The sequence below is a fragment of the Triturus cristatus genome, chromosome 2_1 (genome assembly GCF_964204655.1).
Source record: "Triturus cristatus chromosome 2_1, aTriCri1.1, whole genome shotgun sequence".
NCBI classification, from domain to species: Eukaryota; Metazoa; Chordata; class Amphibia; order Caudata; family Salamandridae; genus Triturus; species Triturus cristatus.
The window spans coordinates 1183795398-1183817837 of record NC_140581.1 but is presented as its reverse complement, the minus strand read 5'-3'; the positions used below and the strand labels follow the sequence as shown (position 1 = coordinate 1183817837).

The following is a 22440-nucleotide window of genomic DNA, read 5'->3' as shown; positions in this document are numbered from 1 at the left end:
ACAGGAATTCGCTAATTACGACCACTATGATGGCTCAGGCTCCCCCATTGATAGAGAACGACAGCCCCATTTTATTGATTCAATAACACTGCAGATTTCCGAAACAAACAATAAGAACAAGATAAATCCATACAAATAGAGATACTGGAAGCAATTGATATCTTGCCCTCTGGAAAAACCTTGCGTCCAAACAGCTTCCTTATTGAATTCTTGTGAAATATGCATCATATGTGACCTGTTCACTCATACTCTATGAAGAGACTTACATGGTGAGGGTTCTCTTACATAACTTGCGCGTTGTTACTATTTCCACAGTTTTAAGGCCATGGTGTCCACTAACGCACTGAACATTCGGCCGCCCTATTTTTCCTAATCAACATAGAGGTAAAGACCTTGTTCAAAGTGTGCAGTGATTAGGGTCGATGGAATGTTTTCCTACCCTTTTGCTACACAGAGAGCAACAAGACAGGGGTGCCCCTTAGGCCTCTTTTATTAGCACTGATCATTGAGCTACTATTTAAATTGGTTTGGAGGCATGCACAGATCAGTAGATTTGGTTGGTACACTTCAAGGGAAGACAGAATACCACTATATGTGGATGATATCTGAATTTACATACGAGACCTGAGCTCTCCCTCTCTAGATTGATGCACATGTTACAGGTCTACGGTTCACTGTTAACTGGGACAAATCAATCTACTTGCAGGTAACAGTAATATATAGTAATATAGAGGATACAATCACTCAACAGAAAACGACAGACCACGTTTAATATGTTGGCATGAATGTTACCCTGACCCTGTTGTGAGCCTGGGAGCTAAATGTAGAACCCTTGCTACCCCAAACTAAACAAGACACGGATGCGTGGGGCTCTTTGGCTTCAGCATTGCTGGTAGAGGAGCACAATTTAAAATGATTATGCTTCTTCGTTTACTACAATTACTGCAGAAATATCCATTGAAACTTCTGCCACCATCTTTCGATGATTAAAGTCCAGTATTATGACATTCCTCTGAGCAGTTAGGCAGGGCTGTCAGGGCTGAAATGCATACTTTCCTCATATGAAGGAAGGGTTAGGACTGGCAATGTCAAATCATACTATTATGCTAGCCAACCTGTACCTGTAAATAATTGGCTCTTTGCAGATCGTGACAACCCAAGTGTCAATTCAGAGGTAGAATGTCTTGAAGAACATGGCATACTCAACTTACTTTACAGCCCATATAAAGGATTGGGACTCCGATAGGCTACCAACACTACACTATCTTGCTAGCATCGGGCACTTTGATGAGTTTGGTGGAACAAGGTCCTAACCACAGCAACCCCATTATGGTGCGGCACATGGCTCCGACACAGTGGCTCTCCGTGGCTTCCACCCTCTAGGGCCTAATAGGGATTTCCAAACTGGGCGACATTTGGGAGGAAGGTAACATCAGGTCATTTGCACAACTAAAGAAAAGCTATGAAATGCACAAATCCCAACTCTACCGATATCTTCAATTATGTCATGCTTTACATGTTCATTCCGGGAAACCTGATGCTCCCCCAGACTATAGCCCCCTGGAAGCTCACTTAATGGCATCAAAACTTGGGAGGAAGGTAATCTCTAAAATAAACTGAACACTAGTGGCTAATAGCCCTGATCCCTTAGTGAAACAGCAAGATAGGTGGATACAAGACATGGGTCCCTTAGATGAATTTGACTGAGCTGAGGCATGGATAGCCTCCCAGGCCATCTCTATGTCCATGCAACGTAGGCTAATTCAAATGAATTATCTGTCTCTGGTTTGTTATAGTCCTACAAGACTAAGCAGGGCGAGAGAGGGGATTAATCCATACTTTCTATGATTTAAAGATGAATTTAGAACCTTCTACCAAATGGTCTGGAATCGCCATGTCATACACAAATATTGTTATCATACTTACACAACACACTGTCCAGCTTTGTGAGTAGGACAATCCAACTTTACCCCAAAAGGGAACTCATGGGCTTAACAGACAAATTGGGAGGCCTCAGAAGTGCAAGAATATTTTTGCATCACCAGGACAACTAATTGAAATAAAGGACATTGACCACCACAATAAAAGCAAAAGCTGCGGAATGTGTGTATACATCCAGGGAATGCACTCAGAAGTATTACAAAGTATAAGGCACATACTGAGATTACTATCAGGAAGTAGACCTTATGTAAGCAGCTATCCAGCATGATAGGTGGAAACGCTAAGATTGTGTTGACTATACTCATCAAGACTGTGCTGGGTAAAGCAATATGTTGAAATTTACCATAAATAATAAAATGTAAAAAGTATGATTGCATATTGAGTGCTGTATCGGGCCGCTAAATGTCTTACTGACTTATGTGATTGTATGGTGCTCACATGCAATAAAGATCAATTTTTAAAAACATAGTGTTCTGAAAAACATGCAGAACATATCAATTTCAAAGAGGTTACACACAAGAGACCATCATTAAAACTGAAGCTAGAACGGGGTCTATTATCAGACACACATTACTAAAATAAGTTTTTAAAAAACAGTCTTTTGCTATTAAACACTGCAGGCAGAGCAATCACTTAATAGGATCATAATAAAGCACTGGAAACTGACTCAGACTTAAAGAAGCTTTTTCAGGGTCTTCTTTTGTTTGCATAAAACTAAGCAAAACATTAGAGAAATCATCACATCAATTAAAAAAATAAAAAAATAAAACACCTCCTTCAGATATAAACTATGAACGAAAAGAACAAGGTACTTACCTTTGGTAACGCTTTTTCTGGTGGATACAGTATCCGTCTGCGGTTTCCTCACCTTTTGAAGTATCCCAATGCACAGCACTCCATGGAAACCTTTCTCCTCAGCTCTCCCACGTCGACAAGGACGTCACAATGGAACTGCTCCACACATGACTCCGTTATAAGAAGACCTCGGCGGCGTGCTAATGTCAGTTCCACCCATTTTTTCTGTGCCTTCAAGGTGAACAGGGGAACTGACAACATTGTATACTACAAACACAACCAAATCTGGAAATTCTCCATCATAGACATTTCCCAAAACCAACTATCTCATGATTCCAACAATACATCACATAAAATACACATTTATTATTTTTTCGGTATAAGCAAATGGGCAACGATGAGGCGGGTGGGTCAGTGAGGAATCCACAGGCAGATACTGTACCCACTAGAAAAAGCATTACCAAAAATAAGTCAATTGTTCTTCTGATGGATACATATGCAGGTCGATTCCTCACCTTTTGAATTGAATCCCCAAGTAGCCCCGCTCCTGAAGGAGGGTACTGGCCTGCTTATACCAAAATATCCTGCAGAACAAGCAAAAAGGCAGTCCCTCCTCACTTCTGAATCCAAACAATAAGCAGTGTGCAGAGAGGCCAAAGTTGCAAGGGGAAGAAGAAGAAGAAGAAGAAGAAGAAAGAAAGAGAAGAAAGAAGAAGAAATAAGAAAGAAGAAGACGACTTAGCTCTGGCAGAATGACCCCGAATACCTTCAGGAGGCTCTTTCTTGGCCAAGGTGTAGCAGATGTTGATGCACAGGATAATCCACCTGGACAGCATTTTTTTGTGGACAACCTTGCCCTTCATCTTGCCCACATAACTAATGAAGAGTTGATCGTTCAGCCTGAAGTCCTTGGTTCTGTCCAAGTAGAAGCTGACTGCACCCTTGGGGTCCAGGCGATTAAGTCTCTCCTCCTTCTTAGAAGGGCGAGGGGGAGGATAGAATGTGAGTAAGGTGATGGACTGCCCCAAGTGGAAAGGAATGACCACCTTAGGCAGGGAAGCAGCTCTGGTCCTAAGAAAGACATAAAAGGAGGCTTGAAGCTAAGACACTGTAGTTCACTGACCCTCCGAGCAGAAGTAATTGCCACTAAAAATATCGTTTTAAATGCTAGAAACCTTATGGGACAACTATGCAAAGGTGCAAAGGCTGAACCCATCATAAATGTGAGAACCAAATTGAAATCCCACTGAGGCATGATAAAAAAGGAGTGGTAGGAAACCTATTAGTGAGACCCTTAATGAATCTCATAACTATGGGCGATTTAATCAACGAGGGTTGATCTGGTAAACAGAGAAAAGCAGACAAGACAGATAAGTAGCCCTTAACAGTAGCTACTGCACAAGCCTGTTGAGCCAGGGAAAGAGAGAAAGTCAGAATATCAGATAAATGGGTCTGTAAGGGATCAATCAATCTCTCTCCACACCGTTCAACAAATTTGGCCCACCTACCAGAATAGACAGATTTGGTGGAGTGTCTTCTGGCTGATAATATAACGTTTGCCACATCTGGTGGGAGAAAGAAAGAACCCCGGTAGCCCCCTTCAATCACAAGGCATGAAGGTGCAGCATTTGGAGTTGGGGGTGTAGAACTTGCTCATGTGATTGTGAGAGGAGGTCTGCCCTGAGGGATACGGAGCGGAGGGTGTAATGAGAGGTAAAGAAGGAATGTGTATCACACCGTTCACAGCCAATCCAGGGCGATCAATATGACATGGGCCCGGTCTTGGCGAATCTTCCTCAGAGCTCAAGGAATCAAGGGTATGGGGGAAAACCGTAAAGAAGCTGTGAGCCCCAGTCTAATTGAAATACATCCCCCAATACTCCCTGCATCGGATACTGGAGACTGCAGAATGACAGGCAGTGCGCGTTCTCGTCAGTGGCAAAATAGTCCAACTGAGGAAACCTCAACATCCTGAAAATGTAAAGAACTACCGCCGGATGGAGACGCAATTCGTGATCTTCTGAACACTGCCGACTGAGACTGTCCGCACGCACATTTAGTACTCCGGACAGATGATTTGCAATTACGCAAATCTGATGGTCCTGAGCCCAGGACCAGAGTTGCAGAGTATCTCTGCATGAAGAGATATGACCCTACTCCTCCCGGTTTGTTGATGTACCACATCGCGGTAGTGTTGTCCATTAAGAGCTGAACCACCTTACTGCAAAGAGAAGGAAAGAAGGCATTGGGAGACAAACATATCGCCCACAATTCTAGAGGATAGATTGATGTGAAACAATCATTCCTACGGAGATCTAAGACCTTTGACTTCCAGATCCCTCAGATGAGCTACGCACCCTAGAGTGGAGGCATCCGTTATCACTGTGACTACCGGAGAAGGAGGGTGAAATGGCTTCCCTTGAGACAGGTTGCCTTGAACACTCCACCTTAGCAGATCCACTGCAGTGGCTCTGGAGATCGTGACCACCTCCTCAGGATCTCTGTTGTGTTGAAACCACTGCTTGTGAAGGCACCACTAGAGGGCCCTCATATGCCAGTGTGCATGGTTGACCAACAGTATGCAGGAAGCAAACAGGCTGAGCAGATGCAAGACCTTCGGAACTGGACAGCTGCTCCATTCTTAAAAAGTGGAATCATAACCTGGATGTCTTGAACCCTCTGTGGAGGAGGGTAGGCATGACTTACAGTAATGTCCTGTAATGCCCCTATAAACAACTTGCGCCAAGAGGGCACCAGGTGAGATTTTGGTGAATTTATTGAAAAACTCAACTTGAACAACAGCTGTGTTGTTACCTGCAAATGATGCAGCACCATCTCTGGTGACTTTGCTTTGAGCAGCCAGTCATCCAGATAGGGAAAAACAGGAATCCCCTGTGAGAAGTTGGACTGATCTATGCTGTCCACTAGTTATAGTGGGCACCTTGTATCAGTCCAAACAACCCCTTATTGGTTATAGGTTAAAGACAACCTTTATTGAAAGCTATCCTAGTGGTAGCTATGGAGAGCAGCCTTCAGGCTAAGTCTTGAGGGAATGTAAAGCAGCTTGTTTTACCAGTCTATAATCTCTTGTGTCACTAAATGAAAGATATTCACATCAGGTATATATATATAAAATATATGTATTTATTACTAAACACACCCTCCTAGTCTCTTTATGAGACTAGAAGTCAAAACACATAAGTTACACTTCAATAATCACAGTAAAATAGCACAAATACACGTCAGGCCCTAGGGGCGAGCCAAACCATATACTAAAATAGTGGTATAAGAACCACGACTTAACTAGACACAAGACCTAGAGCCTGTAGAATCGCTGGGACCCCAAGGAACCACCCCAGGTAGTGACACAGGGAACCCACGTGGGCCATGTGCAGAGTGTGAATACAGCCGCGAGCTCCCGTTAGCTTCTATGGGGAAAGTCGCGGTTAGATTTTTAAAGATTAGGGACACTTAGAAATGAGTCAGGACCAAACCCTTTTGGACTTAGGAAGTTCTAGGGCTAGCACCCACGGGAGCACCCGAGTACTTGTGTTACCTCACCCAGAGAAGCCGGGTGCATAGGTGTCTTTTGGTGTCGGGTCGCGTCGTCGATTTCAATGGGAACTGGCGAAGAAGTGCTGCTGCCGTGAAGATGCGAAGTGACCAAAAAAATCCAAGCCTGGATCGAATGTGAGAAGAACCTGAAAGCATAGGGGACAGAGTCTGGGTCACTAGTCAGTGACCAGGAAGGCGATGAGCAGATGCCCACCGATGTTGGGTGATTTCAGGTGAAAGAGGTGAAGCTTGACTCTTCAGCCATGAGGACCAGAAGGTGTCAAGGACAACCAGGAGCTGGATTTGAGCTGTCCTATGTAGGATGTCGAGTGCTGCAGCGTCGGTGCCCGGATTGGACATAACAAGCCTTGGCAACAGCAACCCATGCAGAAACAAGAAAGATGCTTCAGTGCAGACCAGCAAGGTCTGTGGGACTCACCACTTGGTTGGGAGTCAGGGCACGTCTGGAGCAACTAGGGAAGCCCTAGGAAATACAAAGTTACCCCCTCAGGAACCCACCAGTCAACGGACCAGGGATCGCAAAAGGACCTCAAGACAAAACACAAAATGGCGGCCCACGAGTCACTCGGAATGACCAGGCCAACAATCTTCAGTGGATTCAGTGCTTGAGGTAGGGGCTACAAGTCAGCCCAAGCACGACTTCAAGAGATGTTGAGAAGTTAATGCACTTGCAGAAATGCATGGTGAGCAGGAGTTCCGGTTCCACACTACTCACGAGGGCTGCAGGTCTCAGCTTTGCTGGGGACTCGGGTCGGCCTCTGAGATGTCTGGAAATCCTCTTCCTGGGCTGCAAATACTTCGGAGTCCGGCAGGAGCTTCGATAATGCAGACTGGTAAATTGCTTCGTTGGTGCCTGCCACGCAGGGGAGTCACTCCTTGACCCCCAAGGGATATTTCTTCAGTCCTCTGGTCTTGAGCAGAGCGTCGAAGGTCCAGGATTCAGCTTCAGAGTTTCGTCCAGGGTAATCTAAAGTCCTAAGGACTGGGGTCCCATACTTATACTAAGGTAGGGGGTTGGACATACTCTGGGGACCCACCTATGAGAGGGTTTGGAAAGAGGGGTGGCTACACCCATTTCCTTTGTCCAGTTTCGCGCCAGAGCAGGGGCTGGAAGCCCTTGAACCAGTTTGAGCTGGACTATGCACAGGGACACCAAGTGTGCCCCCAGTGCTGGCCTTCAAAGCACTCAGAGCGTGCTCCCACCCAGCCCCAATACACAACAGCCTGTCTGGGAGGTGTTTATACCTCCCTGTGACAGGAAACCTATTGTCCAGGCCTCCCCTGCCGGAGTTTCGGTCAGCAGCTGGAGGCCAGACCTGTGTCTGTGGCTGCAGCATCCATTTTGTGATGCCAGGGCTGTATTAAGTTTCTACCGGGTATACCAGTGCTGTCATGTCTCTCCCTCTAGAAGGGTGGGATCATGCTCCTACACCAGTTACTGGTGTGGGGGTATGATTCCAAGGTGTTTGACACCAAACACAACATATTTCCGTGCAGCCAGTCCAAAGTTAGCATTTACTGTTTGGTTATAATGCACTTAAGAGTATATGGTCAGGCTGCACAACTGACAACCCCGGAGAAGAGATTCCGAAGGCTGCAGAGGGGCTCAGCTCATGCCTGGGCATCCCCTCACATATAACCAAGCACCCTGTCTTCAGGATTGATAAGCCCTGCCATAGGGGTGACTGATAGGTTTGTATGTGCAGTATATGGTGAGATATAGTGAACCTATATCTCTGTAAGGGGTGCATGCACCACCTTACCCAGGCTGCAGTATCAGACCTGTGGTGTCATTTTGGGTGGCTTTCAAGGGGTAGCATAATACATGATTCAGCCCCTGGTAGGCCTCTGGGGTACCTATGCCCTGGGTACATAGTATACCATATACTAGGGCACCTCAGATCCATTCTGAACTGTACCTAAAGTACATGGAATCATTTTAGAGAGGAAGCAGCTAGGCTGGGGCCCTGAATAGCAGGGTCCCAGCCAGACTAAAGTCGAAAAACAGTGAAACACCAGCAAAAAGTGGGGGTAAACATGTGAAGCAGATCCTACTCTCCTACATCCCCGAACTTCTGATATGAGCTGCCACCACCCCCAACACATCTGTGAAGACCCGAGGGGCGGAAGTAAGGCCAAACGGAAGGACTGCAAACTGGTACTGTTGAGACCCAAGCGTAATATGGAGATAATTCCGATGCAACTTCAGGATGGGAATGTGAAAATACGCATCCTGTAAATTGATTGATACCATCCAGTCTTCCTTCTCCAGCACATGAAGAACCTGATCCAGGGTCAACATTTTGAACTTCTCCTGTTTGAGGTAAAAGTTCAAAACCCTGAGGTCAAGAATCAGCCGCAAACTACCATCATTTTTTAAATAGGAAGTACTCAGAGTAACACCCCTGACCCATTTCCTGCTCGGGAACCACTTCGATCGCACTCTTTTTCAGCAATGACAGAACCTTCTGTTGGAGAAGCAGAAAATGTTCTTCCAAGCAAAAGCCCTGATGGGGAGGGAAAGAAGGGGGGAGCTCCTAGAAGGGTAGGACATATCCATTCTCTACGATGTTCAAAACCCAGAGTTCTGTAGTAACAGATCTCCAATGCTGTAGAAAATGGGACACCCGTCCTCCCACAGGACAAGCATGCTCTCGGATGGCGGAGCTATAGCTGCTTCCCTGCAACAATGGCTGAAGAGGCAGAAGAGGAGTAGGAGCTTTGTTGTTGTGCAGCACCCCGCAGAAGACCTCTGTTCTTTCCCCTGTATGATCTGTACAAGGGAATTGCCTGCTGCTGCGGTTGCTGCCTGGCACGAAACAACAATGTTCTTGCAAAATCATGAAATTTGTGGAACTGCCGAAAGTTCCTGGGTTGAGTCTGAAGTCCCAAAGACCTCACTGTAGCCTTGCTGTCCTTAAAGTGCTGCAGCACCGAATCCACCGCCTCACCGAACCCACTTTAGCCCTGATCAGGCGGGACCAATCAAAGGGCAAATCCAGCAATATAACCTGGATATCAGGCAAGAATCCTTAGCCACGCAACTAGGCTTGCCTCCTTGTTGCCACAGATGATCCCATTGCTCTGGCTACCGAGTCGGCCATGTCCAGTCCAGATTGGATCACTTGGCAGGCAGCAGCTTGGGTAACTGATAACAACTCCGAGAAATGCCCTTGTACCTCCTCAGGGAACTTCGGGACAACCTCCGTGGCTGAGTCTATGAGGGCTCAGATGTAACAACCCAAAAGACATGAACATTTGTGGACCTAAGGGCCATATTCCCAGACAAGAAAACCTACGCCGATTGCCCCATGCGCTTTGACTTCATATCAGCAGACGTAGATGGGAAGGAATCTGCCGACAGCCTTGAAGAGCATGAAGCTTGGACCAGCAAGCTTTCCGGCGAAGCATGGATGGACAGAAGTGCAGGATCCCCATGAGTTACCTTGTATCTCCTAGCCACGGTCCTGGAAACCTCTGTAGTGGACACTGGTTTCTGCCAGAATTCCAGAATGGGCTCTGTCAATGCCTCATTGAAAGGAAGCAGAGGTTCTGACACAGAGGAAGAGGAATGAAAAACCTCTGTAGGAATATTTGATTTTAACTCCGCTGTAGGAAGAAGCAACTCCAAGAATTCTGCAGCCTTTCTAATCACAGTGTGATATGTGGTTACCTCCGGTGTTGGCAGTCGCTTCGGTGATACAAGCTCCCACTCAGAAGAAGTGTCCAGGCCACTAGCCTCCTGCAAACCCTCAAAATCCAGGTCAGGATCCACAATCTCTCCTTCCTCAGCCCCTCCATGTTCTTATTGGTATTCTTCTTCCTCCAACAGCCTTTGAGCCTCTCTCCGGAATTTCATCCTCAGAATCGGAGATGCCAGACACGGAGCCAGTGACTTCAGGATCAGTGTTGAAGGGAGATCCAAGGGAACAGGAGCTGAAGCCAGCCGAGGTCGAGTTGGCGCGGAACTAGATGGCACCGGGGATGAACCACCTAAACGAGTTCGACCCTCCAATGACTTCAACAGGGTCGATAATCTCGGCGTCGGAAGAGACCAACTCCCTGGAGCCATAGGCATGAAAGGCATGAGCAGTGCCTGGGAAAAGTGAGGAGGAAAACGTCCCAGGGAAAATGCCAACAGGGAGACAAGTAGGGTTTGCAGCTCTGGCGAACAAGCCAAACATCACTCTTTTTCCGATGCCGGGAGCTGGGAAAGTGGGATAAGTCGGATCCGGTACCACAGGCTCTGGAGCCGTTCAAGGACGCATCAAGTTCCGCTCCAGTTGCGAAGCCAGATACCCCAGAGCCAGAGGTGGAGTAGTTGACTTTGGCAACGGTGGGGGCATTGCACCTCTTGGAGCCGGTGGAGTCACAGCCCTCTGAGACGGGGTCGGAGTCACCCCCGGTGAAGGAGTTGGAGAGCTCATCCCTGCAATGACCTCTGGGACTCGGGTACACCGACTTCAGAGTCGAATCCATCGAAGAGCAATACTGAGAACCATGGCACTGCTTCTTCTTGTGCTTCTTAGATGACCTCGAAGCATGAGGAGTCGGCGACTTCGATCAGGTCTGAGACCTCCTGCGACCCCTCTTCTGCTTTTTGGCCTTGGCCACGAATAACTTGGCCTCCCTCTCCTTGAGAGCCTTTGGATTCATGCGCATGTACTGCATGTCCCGATGTCATGATCTGATGAAAGGCACCACAAACATGGCGGACATGGCGGTCAGTGATGGACATCTGGCTCTCACATTTTCTGCATGGCTTGAAACCCAACTTCCTCGGAGTAGTCATCTTTGACGGCTACAAAGTCACAACAACAGCAACAAAGAAACTCCCAGAAAAGCCTGGGGAAAAGGTTACATGTCAACGGCATGCAAATTTGGGGAACTGACGTCAGCGCGCCAACGAAGACATCACACGATGTCTGGTGAGGAGCCGTTACATTGGGACGTCCTTGTTGATGTGGGAGTGCAGAGGAGAAAAGTTTCCATGGAATGCTGCGCATTGGGATAGTTCAAAAGTGAGGAATCCACAGACAGATTTATCCATCAGAATTACTATGCATCAAGGGGTGTATATTATGCCATCCCAGCAAGGAAGAGAAAATAAAAGTGAAGATCTGTTCTACTAGGGAATCAACTTTTTGTACCTGCCTGATAAAATAAAGGATACTTGGAGGACATCAGAATGTCATTTATGCTCTTGGACACAAGAAAAACAAAGGACTCATGCAACAACACAACAACACAAGCTTGACCACATACTACGAACTGCCCACAGTGAGGAACTCTGCCAACCAGATACATTTAAAGATGCCCACTTGAACAACTGCACCTAATCAAAGCTTCCTCATGAAGAGCTATCCAGCTCAAAATGCATTGGGGCCCAGATATGAATCCTTGAAATAAACAATACAGTTTAGGCTTACAAGACAATGAAGTGCAACATTTCAAAAGATTCAAATACATTTAAAATACATTTTAAAAAGCAAAGAATATTTGTTTAGAAATCTTTCTAAAGAATTATATGAGCAAAGTAACATGATTTAAGGAAGGTAACTTTGTGGTACTTCGACTGAAAATATACCAGCACCCACTACACTTTCTTACAACAATCATATAAATAACAGCATTTTGGGTATGATGAAGACATTGTATTTGATAGCAGGATTAGCCTTGCATTGGGACTGCTACAATGGTCTGTTTGTGAACTAACAGCTGCACCAAAACAATATGACCCTATTGCAAGGAGACAAGTGAGAGAGAATGGGTATCACAGCATTAAATCGATGTAGCACAACTGTTAACATGGCCAATGTGTATGGAGAGAGACATATATTAGAGTCTAGGTGTAATCCCAGGTTTATCACTTTAGTGGAAGGGGGAAAGTATTTCCCAAATAGTTTTTGAGTGGTGGGGGAGGATGCTAAAGAGTCCTGTTCTCAGTACCTAATGGTGAGAGGCTTTTTGAATTATTTAACGTAAGATAAATGGCATGCAACAATGCTTTTACTTTTAAAAGATGATGTTGCTCTGACACAGTGATTCCGACATTAGTTTTTGGCAGATATTTGAGTGCCATCAACATATGATTGAATCCCAACCTGCTTACCTTGAAAAATGTTGAATATAGAGACATGGTACAGGTTGAACAAAGAAGGAGAGAGAAAAGACCTCTGGGCGGGAGGGGGTGGGGTGGGGGGGGGGGAGGGGAGACTTGTGTAAGACTAACTTCATCATAAACAAATAGCCGCAAGAAGATGAGTTACATTCAACCCTCCAGAAATAAACAGAACCATTTCAGTATGGAAGGGCCAGTCTGGACGGCTGAAGGTAGTCTATTTAGCAACAGATGATGGTCTGCAATGTTCCAGGAGGGGGATACATCCTGCATGGTCAGTAAACAGCCTGAACCTTCTTCAACACATCTCAAAGCATTGACCTAGAATTCAACTCAAACTATTTCATTTGCATACCTCGGTCTAAAACCGGGCTGAAACTGCACCACAAATGTTTTGGTCATGGCACAGAGGAAAGGATAAATGTAATGAGTGTCAAATTAAACCTTCAAAATGTTTCATTACATTTAGCAGTAGAGTTTGAAGGAGAAGCTTAGAGAGGAGCACATTTTTGCTTTAACCAAGAGTAAGAGGGTGGGGGATTTACCAATTGTTGGAACCATAATTCAATAAAAAAAGAACAGGGCTGGGCAATCATTTTATGATTAGTAATCCTCATTCAAAGATTGAATTCTCCTAAGGTAATGATGGCAGTAAAATAGAGCACAAGATCAGTACAGAGGTCTAGAAAAGTTTGCAAGATGTTGGTGTTTTTGCTTGGAGGACGACTACAGGCACTGAATTCACTAAATTGCATGGCAGAGGTACTATCTACAGGGATGTTTTTCAGTTCAAAAACCTAAAATCGAAGTAGACTGCTGACTGACAACTTTGCTAAAACAAAATGCTGATCATTTTGTAAATGTGGCTTTCTTAGTCAGTGAGCATCAGTTCACAAGAAAACCTTCTCACTAATGGACTACATATAATTGAAAAACCTTCATAGGTTTTGAATTCCTTGATTGAAAAAGCATGCTATTTATATATAAATGTAAACTCCTTTCTTACCTTATTACAGGGTGAATGACAACACTTAGCAAACAAGGCAAACGAGAAAAGTAATTACCTTTCAAGAATCAAGTAGCTGAATCTGACCTTTGTGTTTTTTGCTTTGGTGAATTTAATGTAGAGATGAAATAGACAGATGGAAGAACTCATCCCTACCTCTCCCTGCTCATTCAAATGCACTGCCTCCTTTTTTACCTACCAGTCCATTCATAGGCATTTGAACCGCATGGGAGTGGAGGCAGTGCCTGTTTATGAATGGACAAGGAAGAGGCGATGTGCCATAGCCCAGCATGGTTGCCTACCATTCCTTTCGCAATAATGAAACGACCCATTCCCCTCCCGTTAGCTCCTCTGACAGACATTTTGGGCTATGAGTAAAAGGGATTTACAGTTTGCATGTTATTGGAGAATGACAAATCATTAGATAAAAATGTTCTTATTCTCTCAAACTTCCTACAGCATAACACACCATCATGCCTCTGACAATTATTAGTGCATGTCTTTCTGACTTAGATTAACATCTAAATTGTCTTTGCTTTTTTGTTTCCATGTTGGTACCTAGAAAATGATAATCATGGTCCTAACTCCAATGTTCATTTTTAAAACTGTCATTAGAGCCTAGGTAGTACTGTATTATTGTGAAACCAGTTTGTTAGTTAGCAGAAATGACAGCAGATGTAGAATGACTAAAGGGGCAGTATCAATCAATCATGCATACAGTGAAATACCTTTAAAAAAATTCCTTTTAATTAAATTCTGGAGAAAACATTTTTTTTATGCAACCCTCGATATTGCCATTTTAATAATTTCTCGGAGCAGTACTGAATTTTTTTGAAGGAAGAGAGGCTGAATCAGCCATTTCTGGATTCAATCACATGACCTGAAGATTACACAGAGATGGCAGCAATGTGACACTCACCAAGCTATCTAACCAGTTACTATGCAGGTTGTTTGATAAAGGTATGTGGTAAGCTAGAAAATGAAAAAATATCGAACATAAATAATTCCGTCCAATGATTACACCTAATGGTAATGTATTTGGAGGAGGTAACTAAGAGTACTGTTGCTGGGGAAATTTCCATGGAGACATGCAATCCATTTGGACAGTGATTCTTAACCTGTGGTCTGGAGACCCCTGGGGTTTGGCAAAGCCTGCGCACGGGTTCCGCGACTGCTTAGAGAATTGAATAATATTAACAGATTAATAAAGTGTACATAAATAAAGAAGCAAAATGTAAAGATGAAGATTTTACAATGTTCTATAAATGTGCAGGAATTAGAAATTCGGAGCTGAACATTTGGTTTGTATCCTCAGATTGATTTGTTGGAGAAGTGCAAGTGCATCAAACAGAATATGGTATGGATGTTGAGTGGCCTCAATGTAATTTAGAAAAAATTCCAACCTTCCATTAAAATAAAAAATGTGATTTATTGTCTTTACTTTCTTTGCAAATAAATAAAATATTTTATCATCATTTGTGTATTTGTTTGATGAATGCTTGGTTCTGTATTTTCTGAGTATTGTTTTGCAGTTCAAATCATCGAAAACGCTTAACATGTAGTTCATGGTTTCCAGTATTGACTCAGTGTGGAGGGGGGGTATTGGGGTCTCCAGATTCCCGTAATGATTCAGTGGGGTCTCCTGATTCCAGTAATGATTCAGTGGGGGTCTGCAGATTCCAATAATGATTCGGAGGGGGGGGGGGTCTCTCCTGATTCCAGTAATGATTTAGGGGGGTGGTCTCCGGATTCCAGTAATGATTCAGTGGGGGCCTCCAGATTCCAATAAATATGCAGTGGGGGTGGGGGTCTCCAGGTTCCAATAATGATTCAGTGGGGGTCTCCAAATTCCAATAATGATTCAGTGTTTGTGTAGGGGGGGGTCTCCTGATTCCAGTAATGATTCTGTGGGGGTATCCAGATTCCAATAATGATTAAGTGGGGGTCCTCCAGATTCTAGTAACGATTTAGTGGGGGTCTGTAGTTCCAATAATGATTCAGTGGGGGTCTCCAGATTCCTATGATTCAGTAGTGGGGGTCTCCTGATTCCGGTAATGATTAAGTGGGGGTCGACATAAGTCAAAAGTTTAAGAACCGCTGCATTAAGCGGTAAACTTGAAGCAGCCTGAACAATGCTAGCATGGAGAGAAGGTTGAGGGTGAAAGATAGAGTTGACCATCATTTGTTTATACGGCTAAATTAATTCTAAAATGAACTGAAATGAAAAAAATTTCCAGAAATAAATATTGACCGTGGTGAATTACCTGAAAGCTTTGTTAGGATTGTGGCAGCAAGCTCTTGGACAATTTCATCATTGCTTTTTCCCGCTCCTTGCGTTGTTGTTCTTGGCTGGACATCTAGAATGGTGGTGATTAAAGTGCTTGTCTCTTTTCGCTGTACAAAATATACAAATTGATGGATTTAATAAAATATTACCAGCTGCGCAGGCATATCTTTGACCAAAACAATATCTTTGACACCTTTTCTACAGTTGGATTTTATAATCTGTATTCTAGCAACATGTTGGAAACATATTGTCATATTACTGCAGATGACTCCATGCGGTAACCCATTCACTTGCATTTCACTAGCAGCCCATGCTGTCATAACTGTATGCAGGGCCGAACTGGCTGTGCCGGTCATCGGGCATTTATCCGGGAGGGGTGGAGGACAGTTTGCAGATGGGGGTCAGTTTTGTTACTGAGGGGCCAGTTTTGCAGCGGTGCTGCAATATTAATTCCCAGCAACAAAAGCAGCATTGCTGCATACTTGCACCTGCTCCCCCCCCCAAACACCCCTCCAGGGGCTGGTCCGACCAAATTGCCAAGGCTGCTTTGGGTTTCCAGTCCATGTATGCCACACCATTATCTTATCGGTAATAAGGCAGAGGGAGTTACCCTTGGAAGTTAACGAGTGTTCCTTAGCTATATGTCATGGTCAGCCCTATCAATCTAGTGCTGTAGACAATCCACAGGCATAGGTTTGGGGATTTCTGTCATGCCCAAGTTCTGCTTTAATTATGCCTCAGGTTTTCAGATTTAAAATAAATGCAGAAAGCAGAACCTTCCCTTTTACGGTCTCACTAAAGAGAGTTTCAGCTGTCTGTCGCAGGCACTGCATTGAGTATTACATAGTTTGATCTGGAACAGCCTCTTGCACATGTTGGATTGCTTTCCTGTCCTTTCTTCGGTTGGCCTTGCCCTTAGAGCATTTTCTTTTCACCCTTGATTGTGACTGGATAAGGTTTCTTCCTTACACTGCCGATGTCAAACTACTTTTCGTTTTTCTCATTTCATTTACTGTTTAGCAATCCATGGGAATGCATGCCCAGCTCCTTCTGCTCTGTGTGGACTTGGAGCATACTATCACTGTTTCCCTTGCTCCCTGAATCTCTCTCACACTGTTTTCCCCTCCCATCCTCCCTCCCGAGTATTGTAGGAAGTTGTACGCCATGCGAAGGCTCCAGGTCTGTGCGCCGAAATGGGGTTAAACACGTAGGCTGCTCGTGACATGACTTACATCCGTTGGAGCCCTGTCCAAAGATAAGGATTAAATATCACTTGAACAAAACCTAATACTCAGCTCTGTCCTACAATGCTCTATGGATTACGCTTCAATGGGTAGGGTTATTCCATTCTACAGGACAACTGAGCACCCTGCCTTCCCCCATTAACAAGTTCTGGCAACTCTGGGACATTCACCCCTTATCTTCCCCATATCCCTCCCGAGTACTGGCCTGAGACGTGCAGGACTACTTCGTGGCATGTGAGGCGCAAGATTTTGGGCTTGGTGATGTCCTAGGTGTTGCACCTAAGCACATTCCTGTGCCTCCGGTGCCTCTTTTCTCTAGTTGTCTCTGTATATCCTGCCCCTCTCCCATTCCATGCCGGCTACTGCTATTGGCTTTGCTAATGCAAATTGCTTTAAAATGTGCTGGCATTAGCAAAGCCAATAGCTGACCATCTTAAAAATCTATTTCATACACTTTCAAGAAGGATGTATGTGATGTAATATGGAATGGTGATTCAAAATAGCAACCATATTTCAAGATAGCCCCTACATTGTGTGATGCAATGTGAAATGACATTATCGTCATCTTGAAGTATTAAAAAGAATTCTGGAGGTTCACGATAGGGGCTGTTGCTTTTTGTTACTTTGGGTCACACAACATGACAGCCATTTTAATTGTATGAGTACGTTATTTTTTATATTCTAAAGATGGTTGCTATTTTGTGTCATGCTATGCTGCAACAGGCAACATGATGACAATTTAAAAGTATTGAACCATTATTTTCATTAAAGTTGGCCGTTGCTTTCTGCCATGTTGCATCATGCAATGTGGTGGCCATCTTGAAAGTATAACAAAGAGACTAAAGCTCTCCAATCACTGCTATTGTCTATGCCGATGCCCGTGAATTTCAAAAGCCTCCGACATTGCAAAAGCCAACAACGGTGACCACAAATCAATAGCAATGTAAGACAGATTGAGTTTGCCAATGCTTGTTATGCATATGCAGGCAATACACATTCAAATTCCACCCCACCCTCATGTCCCCCAAGGTTTACTGCCCATGTATTACAGCTCACAAAATGGAAAAGTAGACACAGGGGAATAAAATGTTTCTTCTGTACAGCTCTATACGGAACCGAGTAAGTGAGGACACGTTTGAAAGGCTGCTTTCCTTTTCACAACAAAATAACCAATGAGCATTCAGCTTTCCTGCCATGTTCTCTCTCACATATGTTCAAGTTTATTTTTATTTGCATAGTTAATTAAAACCGTTGCAGTACAAAAATAGCTTTATTTATAATCAGAATATACATATAAAACTCCATACTTCATATATCTTATGTTTATAATTCTTTTAAAAAGTGTGCTAAAATTAAACAAGTGAGGAGACAAAATTTCCTAGCCACATTATTTTTGACTTTGCACATATCATTTATAGGTTGAGGTACTTAATTCCAGTCTGTGCTTTTTCTTTTTTGACTAACAAAGTTCTGTAATGTGCAAAAGAGTGCTTTCGGCTTGAGTAGAGTACATTTGTGCCAAACAGGGAGCATTCTGTTCAGGACTTCATATTTAGGGTTGCAACTGTTTTTAACCAACTGAAATCATTGTCAGCTATTGTACTGGCAGTTCCTTTTGGTATAACCTCAGCAACTATACTGGCCAACAGCGCGGTTGTAGTTCATTAGAAGCACACAATACTTAATTCCACTCCTTACTTCCTTTCCCTAGTTATGCCCATGTTCAGTTAGAAGTACTTTCAACTTCGAAAAAGTGCTTTAGTGCCAGAAAATAAGGTATATGAAAAGGACCACTTCAAGCCTCCTCGTGGTCTTGCATTTGTTCCATACGACTAGGTTGTTTAGTAACTACGTTGCTTGCATTTTCTTTCCGCATAGCCTCAGAATCTTTACTCAGCAGCAATTCAATTGTGGGTCGTTAGATGCAAAACATGCCAGCACTGCTTCCCTCATGGTGTGTACCCCTCGCTGATTAAATTGACGTTTTAACAGTTGTTTCTGTTCTTGTAAAAGTTTTTCAGAAGAACATAGTAAATGCAGCAGATCTTCTGGCGCTGAACCGCATTAGTGACATGTAAAGCCCGCTTTCTCCTTTTGCCAGGGTGGAAGATGCTGTATGCAGGGTGACAGACCAAATCTATACTTCAAGAAACTGATTTTTATAGTTTTAGCATAGCCCAGGTTAAAGTAATTTTGAGCGGCTGGCTCCGTATAGGTATTCAGAGTCATCCATCCGTGAGCCCTTTCCGAGAGAGATGCCTTGTCCTCCAACCATGAGAGATGTTTGACTGTCTTCCAAACCAGTTTTTTGAATGTGGTGGTAGTTGTAGGTGTTTCCCAAAGCTGATTCAGCCCCACATTATGTAAGCAGATTTTAGGATAATTTGCAGCAGGTAAAGCTGTATGTTGTTGTAGCTCCTGCCAAAGCTGTTCATTTAGAGTTCCCTGAGGGGCTTTCCGCACTTTGTCCCAGGTAATGATGTATGCCCCTTGTCCCCTTGTTTCTGTATACCAAACTCAAGTCTGATTTGAGCAGGTGAGGTATATGTGGGTATCCCGAATAGGACCCTGTATGTAGTTGTTACTGTAGTGTCAAGTATTTTAGCATCTCTTCCTTTCTGCGCCTCACTGCCATAGGTAATTGTTGGCAGTAGCTTTGCATGAACCACCTGTACCAAGGGCACAATCAATGGCCCATTTAGTTTTGTGTTTAATGTTTTTAGAGAAGTTGCCAGGGCAAGGCCTTTATGCCTGATGCTGTTTTTCTGTGCCAAAAATCGGCCACCTTTGTCTAGCTTCACGCCAACATATTTGTATTCCAACGCGTCCTCAATTCGGGTCCCTCGCCAGACCCAAGCTGCTGTTTTTTTCCTTTGTTTGCTGACCATCATGGTTCTTGTTTTGTCCAGATTTATAGTTAAACCATTTGCTTTAGAAAAGTCCTGTGTAGCATTTGAAAAGGTGTTGTAAGCCTACTTTCGTTTGGCTGATTAGGACTATGTCAACCGCATATAGGAGACATGGCAGTAATATGTCTCCTAATTTTGGGTCGTGTGAATTACAAGTATTTAGTAGCAGGACAAGGTCAGCTATAAACAAGTTAAAAAGTGTAGGTGCTAAAACACATCCTTGTTTAAGCCCTTTTTCCATTGGTATACGTCTCGACAGGAGTTACCCATCGCCCAGCTTTATCTGAACCCATGTATCAGTGTGCAGATTTATCAGCAAGTTTAATAGGGACTGTGGCAGACCCCAACTGTGTAATTTGGACCATAATCTGTTACGATTGACATGGTAGAAGGATGCCTTATAATCTATAAAACATAGGTAAAGGGGCATCCTTGCAGATTCAGCCTTAGCCGTAAGCATTGCCATAGTTAGTATATTTGTGATTGTCCCAACTGATTTTGCAAATCCAGTCTGGTTTAATTAAATTGTGGATTTCTCTTTAGCCCATGCCTGAAGCTCCTCTGGTAACATTCCAGCAAATAATTTTGCCTCATTGTCCATTAGGGCCACTAGCCGATAGTTTTGTGGTGTTGACTTTTCACCTGACTTGTAAATTGGTGAGATAATTGATCCTCTCCAGGAGAGCAGAGTGTTCGACATCCTTATTTCTCCAAAGAGTGGTTCCAATGCTTCTACCAAAAAGTTGTCTCTTGCTTATAAAGTACCAGTGGTATTCCAGCCCCTTCTCTCCTTCCCTGACCTATTTGCTGTTTGATGGTACTAATTTGGCTCATTGACAGGTCCTCTGTTAATAAATCTCCTTCTAATTTCCCAAGTACGGTATGGTTACTTGCAGCCCAGGCCTTGGTCGTTATTTGGCCTTCTGATACATTCTGAGATTCTTGACCCCACACCCTGAGCTCAGTGTCTTGGTGGAAATGGGACCTATGGAAATTTACCCATGCTTCCTCTGAAATGTTTGAAGGGATTTCATAGTGGTCTGGGCAGATGAATTTATTTATGGTGCTCCAGAAGCTGGCGCTGTTATTTTGTTTAATGTCAGCTTGTAATTTTGCCCAGAGGTCATTCTCCACATCTCTATTTGTGTCCCTTTTTTGTTTTTTCAACAGTGCCTTTTGCTGTCCTAATAATTGTAGTTGTGTTTTATCATTTGGCTTGCGGCGCAGTTGTCTCCGCAAGCAACAGATGGAATTTTTGGTGAGCTTAATATCTTGCTTGGCAGTTTATGGTATGGGCTTCACGCCGCTAAATCTCTGCAGGTTTGGTGGTTTGATTTTAGTTGCATATGCGGTCATAGTTGTGGTAAAGTGTTCCCATTTTCCAACTTCACCTTGTCCAGCCCTCAATTCAAAGTGATGTTTTGCAATTTCCAACATCCTGCTGTCTGCGGCTATCATGAACTTGATTCTTTTAAGGTTAATGGTGAATTCTGATCCTTGAGGAGCCCGGCACAGTTCAAACATAGGGACAATTGTTCTGAGCTCAATTTCTTGAGGTCGGTGATCACTATCAGCTGAAACTAAGAAATTTGATTAAACAAATCTAGGGAGACAAAGGTGTAGTCTCATATTGTATTTGTTCTTGTTGAGCTATGTGTTGTTACAGGAGGAGCTGATCTGCCATTTATTGCTTAAATTAAGATGTTCCAGTTCCTCCAGGCCCAACTGTCCTGCCTTAGTTTGTTTCCATAATTGTGGTTTCCCTCGTGGTGGGATGTTCCAGATTGTGTTTTGGAGTAAGACTTCTTCATTTGAGGAGGAACCCATTAGATTGAAATTTAGGTCCCCAGTAAGAATGAGGTCAGTTGTGGGCCCTTCTCTTATACATGTTTCAATAAAGTTGCACATTTCCTTTGCTACCTTGGTTTTTCGTTTCAATTGAATATAAGCATTTATTATCATAATGTTGGTATCCCTTGCGTTTGTTGATGATGAAGGGGAAAATAAGTTTACTGCTAAGGTTGCTGGTTATGCAGGACCAAATTCACGGGCAGTGAAAGTGATTGTGTTCGCAACGTAGTGACCAGTCCTCCTTGCAGGTGTCCATATTTTTCCCATTTGAGTGCACATGTAAACAAGCATTGGCATAGCCAATAGGTCTCGCTTTTGGCACCTTATAAGTATTAAGTTATGCAGCACAATATCCTTGGTGGACCAACATTAACTGTTGCATGGTTAAACACTTATAAGGTCCCAAAGGCGAGACCTATTGGCAATGCCAATGCTTGTTTATTAAGGCTGGACCTTTGTTATTCATTGCTCTATGGACAATACAAAGTGTGTTGAACTTAACTCTTGCCTGAACCGGGAGCCAGTGAAACTTCTTCAGGGCTGTGTAGGCTTTACAGAGCCCAAGTTCCAGGTCCAGCTTGCTAGCAAGCAATCATCCACCCCATCCCAGGAGTCACTGTTTGGGATAGACTCCGGGAACACTGCTGGCATCCCCATTCTGCGCGGAGTGAGAAAGGGTGGGTTTAAGCAGAAGTCATGGTCTAGGGCAG

The 22440-nt window shown here is 43.9% G+C and overlaps 1 protein-coding gene across 2 annotated transcripts in view; it reads right to left on the bottom strand.

Annotated features, from left to right (window-relative positions):
* The window catches only part of DNAH6 (dynein axonemal heavy chain 6), a 2458578-nt gene that overhangs the window by 185836 nt on the left and 2250302 nt on the right, over positions 1–22440 (bottom strand). For both annotated transcript variants that reach the window (XM_085636629.1, XM_085636630.1), the window contains one exon: positions 15704–15833. In XM_085636629.1, the coding sequence (XP_085492755.1) occupies positions 15704–15833 (130 nt within the window). The remainder of the gene's footprint in view (positions 1–15703; positions 15834–22440) is intronic.